Here is a 7,286-nt window from a genome sequence, read left to right on the forward strand (position 1 = left end):
ACCTGCATAGCCTACAATATACAAAAGAGTAAAATCATTGCAAATGTTTTATAAAAGTTTTTTTCCTTTACAAGTTGAAAAATCGGTCACGTTCACAGAAGGGGGGCAGAAGCACGTGGAAGGCTGTACCTGCCCCCCAGAGAAACTTTCACTCCTCCTGTACGCCTCTGCTTCGACCCACACCTCTCGGCCACCTTGCCCACCCCGTGTCTGTTTTCCCAGGCACCCCATATAAAAAAGAAAACGCTTTTACTACTAAAAATAAAAAGACAAGATGAGGGTAGGGTTTTTCAGTTAGTCGTATTTGGAAGCTACCTAATAAAAAAGTGTACATTCACCGTTAGGCCGGGCGCCTGGCGGGCCCGAGCTGCTGCTGGCCCGCGGCCCTCAGAGGATGCTGCACTTCCCCTTCTCCACCCAGGGGTTGTTCTTCATCAGCTCCGGGTTCAGGAAGGGATCTTCTGGGATGCCGTCCTCGATCCACTTCACAAACCTGCGGGAGGGGTTGGGGGGCGTTACACAGCCTGGCTTTTTGGGGCTGCTGTGCACAAACCCTCCCTGATTTGCTCTGCACCGAAGCGAGGCCTGCACACGGTGGGCCCAGGGCAGCGTTTTGCTGTGGGAGCCATCGGGCCGGGGCCCCCAGCTCTCCGAGACCTCAGCAGCTGCCTCCTGTCCCCAGTGCCTGTGGCTGCCGTGTGCTGCTGGCCTCGGCACCGCCCTGTGAACCGTGCTCAGGTCGCCCTTTTCCTCTCCCCCCCTTACCGTGTAAGAGGGAGGCCGTGGGGATGGGCCGAGCCCCTTCGTGGTGGGCAGCAGCGAGGTGTGAGCCATGCAGAAATGCCCCTTCGTGACTGTGTTACACGTTTCATTTCCAGCTTTGCTTTGCAGCCTCTGGGCACCCACCCTCACACCCACAGCCCCATTTTGCCCTCCCCAGTCAGCTCGGGCATTGGTCCTGCAGCCCCCAGCCACCCCCTGGCAGCCCCGGTGCCCTGGCAGCGTTTGGGTGCGTGGCAGCATGCATGGCACAGGGTATGGGGGTGTTTTCACAGCACATGGGGTTGGCCTTCACTCCACTTTGGGGTACAGGAGAGGGTACAAGGCAGAGGCTGAGCCCAAAGCGCTGGGGGGCTCCCAGGGAGACCCAGGGGTCCCACAGCTGCCGCCACATCCTGGCCACTTGGGCAGCTTGAGAGGCACAGGCACGGGGCGTTACGAGCACCTGTTGGGGGGGGGTCTGGAGAGGCTTCAGCAGCTGGGGCTTGGGTGACCGCGGGGGGACGATTTCTGAACTCGTTTGGGGAGGAGATTTGGAGGGGGCAAGGGGAGGAAGCCCCGCTGTCACTCCCCGCCATGCCCACTCACTCGGGTATCGTCTTGGAGGACATCTCCCGCTTGTAGGCCAGCTGGTACTTGAGGCTCTCCACCTCCTTCTTCCACTGCGGCAGGTCCCACTCGTCCATGGCACCCGGGCTCAGCGGGGGCTCGGCGCGGCAGTGGCGGGGGCTGAAAGGCAGGGTGTCCGCGCTGTGTCTCTGGCTGCCCCCCGCCCCATCCCCGTGCTCCCGGAGCTCCCGGGGACCTTCCCAATCCCACCCATTGTGGACCTGTGGCTCCGAGAGATTTTGGGAAGTTTTGCTGCCTCGGCCGGTGGCGAGGGTTGCACTTACCTCAGTGGCACGGCCGGGCACAGTGGCGAGTGCCCGATGCCGCACTCTTGTAGCCACGCTGAGTCCGCAGGCACATGCAAAGCCTGCCCGGAGAGCCAGGCTGGATTTGACTGTGATTTGGCTGTTGGTGTGTGCAAATAACAAACCGGAGACTCTCTGGGGCGGGGGGCAGCGTTCTCCTGCCTGGCTGTGGCCCTGAGCGAGGGGCAGGAGGGATTTTGGCCCTCCACAGCCCTGGAGAAGTCTCAGTAGGGCATTTGGTGAGGATGTATTGCAGCCCCTAGGCCAGTATTTGGGGCTGGGTTGAGAACCACCCCCCCCTCCCAGCCTCACCCCCGGACTGCAGCAGCCCCCAAGGGCAGCACCGAGTGGCACCACCCACCAGGGAAGGAGGCCCTGTGGCCCCGGGGAGAGCTGGTGGGGGTGAGGGGAGCAAAGCACCGAGCACCCCACAGCAACACAGCTAATAGTGGGGACATGGTGGGGAAACTGAGGCACGGCACCCAATTGGGCACAAGCTGTGACCACAGCTGCATGAGTCCCCACTCCCCATGCTGTCCCAGGGACGGGTGGCACAAGGGGACGTTTCCTCCTGCCCGTGGCCAGCCACGACCCCAGCAAAGCCTGGGGCCGTGCTCTGTCCGGCACAGAGCAGCACCAGGCCCACCCGGCAGCATCACTTTGCACCAGGGTGACCAAAGCGGGGACACCCCGCATCCCGGGCCAGCCTCAGCCCCCACGCAGGGCAGGGCTCAGCAGCTCGGTGCTTCTGCTGAGCATCCACAGGAAAAATAACCGGCACGGCCAGGAGGAGGGTGAGCACCCAGCGCTCAGCATCCCTGTGCGCCCGCGGTCCGGCCTCCCCGCTGCTCCCGCTCCCTCCGGCGGCTCTCCCGGTGGAGAAGCATCCCCGGCCCCGCTCCAGCCATCCCAGCAGCATCCCAGTGCCACGGCCACGACTGAGCTCTCCACCTACCTCGGCTGGAAAAGGTGTTAGCAGGAGCGGGGGCTGCGTCCGTCCCCGCCGGCTCGGCAAGCTGCGCTGGCCTCGCCTCCCGCTAGCGCTGCCCTCGCTGTCAGCAAGCCCAAATCCTCTGTGTAATCTATTAATGCACTGCCTGTCCAGCTGCCTCCGACACGGCAAGAGCCGGATAATGAGAGCGTCCTCCCCTCCGCTGCTCCCGGGGGATTTGGCTCCACTGAACGTGAGCTCCGGGACGAAGGCAGCGTGCTGGTACCGGGGCTGCGGCGGCCGTGCTGCCGAAACGGGGCTACCCCGGCCTCGGCTGAGCTGTAAGGGATGGATGGGCCCCGGGGGGACACGTGTGGGCCGAGTGCTGGGACATAGCAGCCCCTCAGGGCTGCATCCCTGCCCGTGTCCCTGCTCCTATCTGTGCATATATCTGTGCCCACATCCCTGCCTGCACCTCTGCCCATGTCTGTGCCTGAATCCCTGCCTGCATCCCTGCTCGCATCCCTGCCTGAATCCTTGCAAAGCATTCCTGGGTGCCATCAGCAAGGACTTCCCCATATGTAAACCCCAAGACCCACGGCATTGCTTTCCCCTGGCTGGTGGCTCTGTGCTGCCCCTGGTTTTCTTGCACCTTCCCATTTTCCTGGTGCTGGCAGGGCCAGGAGGCAGGGATTTGCAGGGGTGCACATGGGGATGGCTTACAAAGAAGAAAAAAAAAAACAACAAATAAAATAAAATACAAAAGCTGAGCAGTTGGAAACTAAATATTTGGCCAGGGTGAAGGGCAGGGGAAGCACAAGTTGAACAACAGCATTAAAAAGCAGCAATTAGTGTAACTTACAGGGAGGAAAAAGATAAAGCAACACTAAGTGTTGTTAACTGATTAAAATCACCGTAATTGAAGCAAAAGCAAAACCGCAAAGGAAAAAACAAACAGAACAAAACAAAACAAGCAAAAAACCCACCCACATTAAGCAACCATTAAAAAAAAAAAAAAAGCAGATAACTATGATGACAGCAGTTTTTTGCTGCTTTAAAAAAAAAAAAAAAAAAAAAAAAAAAAAAAGCACAGACAAGCCCTGCCCCAGGGCAGTCTGCATGGGCACTAAGTGCCCTCCTTTGTGCTGGGCTGCTCCTCCTGCACCCACCGGAGCTGCACCCACCGGAGCCCGAGGCGCCTGCCCGAGGTGTCCCGGTCTCAGGGGACCCAGCAGGGCCACACGCCCATGGGGTGCTCCAGGGGGTGCAGGGCGATGCCGCAGGGTGAGCAGGGACCCCCCCCCAAACAAAACCGTGTGCTGAGCCTGGTGTCTGCCGATCACCTCCTCTGTCATATGGCAGTCCAAGCACATTTTTGCTTACTTTTTTTTTTTTCTTTTCCCCAAAAAACATACCCATTCAGGCCAGTATTTGTGACCTGGGAGACACCGTTTGCTTTTCTACATCCCTGCAGGCACAGAGGGAACATTTCCAGGAAGGGTGACTGCCGTAATTTCTTTCTCACCAGCCCGAGACACTGCTGACACTTTGTGTCTCCAGCCCCTCGTGCACCTTGCAGGCTGTGCTGACCTCTTAAGGCCACGCACGAGAAAGGGGTCCCCTGGCAGGGGCGGTGGGGAGCACCCCTACCCTGCTGGGGGGACGGCCAGCACGGCTCCGGCCTAGAGTTTGTCCCAGACACTGAGCTCACGAGCACAGCAGCAGCCTCCTGCTCTGCTGCATCTGCCCAATTCCACCCCAAAGAGATGAGCCTGGTGTTGCCAAGCTGAGGGGTTCCCTGTGTGCTGGGGGCTCAGGGAGCAAATTCCCTGCATTGGCCTGAGTGCCTGAGGAAAGGGAGGTGAAAAAAATATATATATACACACACACAATAATCGCTTGTATATATATTGTATATATACACAATGATCTCTTGAGGTCCCTTCCAACCCCTACAATTCTGTGATTCTGTGAATAATAAAATATGAAATAAATATGTACACTAGAAATATAGTAGACCATTTAGCATATAAAATTATATAAATATAATAAAACGTAAAGTATAATTAATATGTATTATATATTATAGAGGATGTTTGGTTGATTGGGCATGGGTTCTAATCCGTGTTATTAGAAGATAGTTACCGTTATTACATACTGTAAGGCATAGTTATTACAAAATCGTGTGAATCTTCAGAGGAAGACATTTTCTCATATGGAGACGACCGTGTCATTATCTATAGCTTAATCCTCATGATAAGAACTTTACTCTTTGCTGCTATCCATATCTCTCTTACACAAAGGCTGCACCTTGGATGCCTCTGGCAGCGCAGAAGCCCCTGCAGCCACCCGGGTGCCCTGTCCCAAAAGCTTTGCTGCTCCCTGCATGCAGCTGGCGCCCGCAGCCCGGCTGGCCGTGCTCTGCTGGCCCATCCCCAGCCTCTGCGGGCAGCCTCCACCGAAGATCAATAGCACTAACGGCCTCCCCGGCCTCCTAATGGGCTCACCGCTCCTCTCCCCTGCCCCAGGAGGATGCTGCAGGGAGCGGGGCTGGGCTGCAGCCAGCGATCGATGGATGGAGCCGCCCGGGGCCGGCGGTGGGATGCTGAGCCGGCAGCACCAGGAGGTGGCCCAGAGGCAGCGGTGCCTGTGCGTGTTTGTTGGGACACCAGCGCTGGGTGCTCTGCGAACGGCTCCGTGGTGGTGGCCTCCTTGGGTCGCCACCGCCCGGCCTTTTGCAAATGGCACCATCCGCCTGAAGGAGGTCAGCGATACGGCGTGCTGGCCCCCAGATTATCTAGCTGTTGACATCAGTCGTAATCTCCCAGCGCTGCCTCCAAACAATTATGGGAAAGGCTGGGGTTTAGCGATAAAATGACACTGGAGACAGGTTATTGGATTTCCGTGGATTTTCCGCAATCTGACTGCAGCAGTGGCTGAGCGGGGCCGGGCAGAGCTGCCAGGGATGGCAACAGGCAGTGCCCAGCGAATTTCAGAGCCATCGACACCATCCCAAAGCCGAGGGGTCCCTGAAGCTCATCCCCTCCTATAGCCACAGTCACCCTGGCACCTTTTCTTGGCAGGCTTTGGGCAGGGAGCAGGACAAGTGCCCCACGTGCCAAATCCCCAAGGGCCCACTGAGGACCCGGCTGCGCAGCCCCCGCTGTGCCCACCCCGCGCAGCAGATTGCAGGGCTCGCATTAGCAACCCCGCCTGGCTTTGTAGATTAAAGAATTATGAGCTCCTGAAGTTTTGCAATATTAATGATTGTAGCCATCTGTTAACCTGGCAGCCAGCAACGAGCTGTTTTTTTTTTTTTTTTTTTTAACTGTGCTTAGTCCAGTTATTAAAATGGAGTATTTTTGGTCTGGCAGGCAGCTGGGAGAAAGCTACTCCTCGATGGTGTCCTGAGGTGGCCGACGAGTGACTTCACCCCTTCGTTATCAGTGTCATCAGTGGGCAGCACCAGCACTGGTGGGCAGGAGCCCACATGCAGGGGACACAGCCCATGCCCGGCACAGCCTGGGGTGTGGGGTAAGAATGGAGAAAATACCTTGAACCCCTCATCTCAGACAGGGTTTGGAGCCTGGAGAAATGTGTCTCAGGGCCAGGAAGGTAAGCGGCAGCTTTGTGCTCTCACGCCAGGAGCCAGCAGGGATGGGATCTGTCTCAGCGATGTGGGCAAACGTGAGGTCAGCGCTGGGATGGACCAGCACCAGGATGCTTTCTGAACATGGGGACGTGGCAGGGAGCCTGCTGTGGGGCATGGGAGAGCGGGCAAGGACATTTGACATGGAGCTACTGTGGCAGCAACCACATTTAGCTGCTGCCTGGTTTTGGCTTCTTCTAGGACCGAAGCCCCATGTCTGCAGACCTGGAGAGCAGGGAAGGGATGCTGTGCCTGTCAAACACAGCCGGGTGCTGCACAAGCACCCAGGGAAGGACGACACGTGCCAAGCACAGCATTGGAGGGCAAAGTCCCACAACAGCAGCAAGGCACCAGCCCCCATCCACCCCCCAGAAAGCAGGGGTCTGCCTTCAGCACAGGCTGCTAATTAAGGCTCTCTTTGGAATGGTATTTTAGATAACTCAGTTCCCCAGTACACACTCTGAAGGGATAAACTCATTTAGCAGGTTAATTAGTGTCCTTGGCAGAAACAGCACCAGCTCTCTCCCAGCCCACTGAGCAGAGACAAGGCTGGGAAGCAGAGGGAGAACGAAGCAGCGCACATGGGGTTGGTCCTGTGCCCTCACCCACACTGCTCCGCTGTCTCCTTGGCCATGAACTCGCCTACTTGCCCTTTTCTCATACCACTCCACCCTGAGCATGAAGTTACTCATGTCAGGCTTGAGGTGGTGGGGTCCTAGTTGGCATTTTCTATTCAGATCTAGAAATAGCCCAGCCCTGCTGTGTGAGCTTAGGGTAGTGTGATTTGCAGCACCACTGCTCCAGAGCACAAGTAAGAACGACAGAAGTTTATGGCTGGCGTAAGGTAACCTTTTTTTTTTTCTTCCCTTAAATATTACAAAAGGACAAGTTTTTAAACAATTAGTTTATTAGCCACGTATTTTAGAAATCTTACCCTGATAAACTCAATATATGTCTGCTGATCACAACCAAGCACACATGCACCTTACGCTCCTGGGCTGAACGATGGCAT

The 7,286-nt window shown here is 56.9% G+C and overlaps 1 protein-coding gene across 1 annotated transcript; it reads right to left on the bottom strand.

The window, feature by feature from the left end:
• Positions 1-387: 387 nt before the first annotated feature.
• On the bottom strand, positions 388-1,478 carry GNG13 (G protein subunit gamma 13). Its single transcript, XM_035563412.1, has 2 exons — positions 1,369-1,478; positions 388-493 (listed from the first exon to the last, which is right to left on the bottom strand). The coding sequence occupies exons 1-2, from the start codon at positions 1,464-1,466 to the stop codon at positions 388-390; spliced, it is 204 nt and encodes a 67-aa protein (XP_035419305.1). The 5' UTR covers positions 1,467-1,478.
• Positions 1,479-7,286: the final 5,808 nt, after the last annotated feature.

The sequence above is a fragment of the Cygnus atratus genome, chromosome 15 (genome assembly GCF_013377495.2).
Source record: "Cygnus atratus isolate AKBS03 ecotype Queensland, Australia chromosome 15, CAtr_DNAZoo_HiC_assembly, whole genome shotgun sequence".
NCBI lineage: Eukaryota > Metazoa > Chordata > Aves > Anseriformes > Anatidae > Cygnus > Cygnus atratus.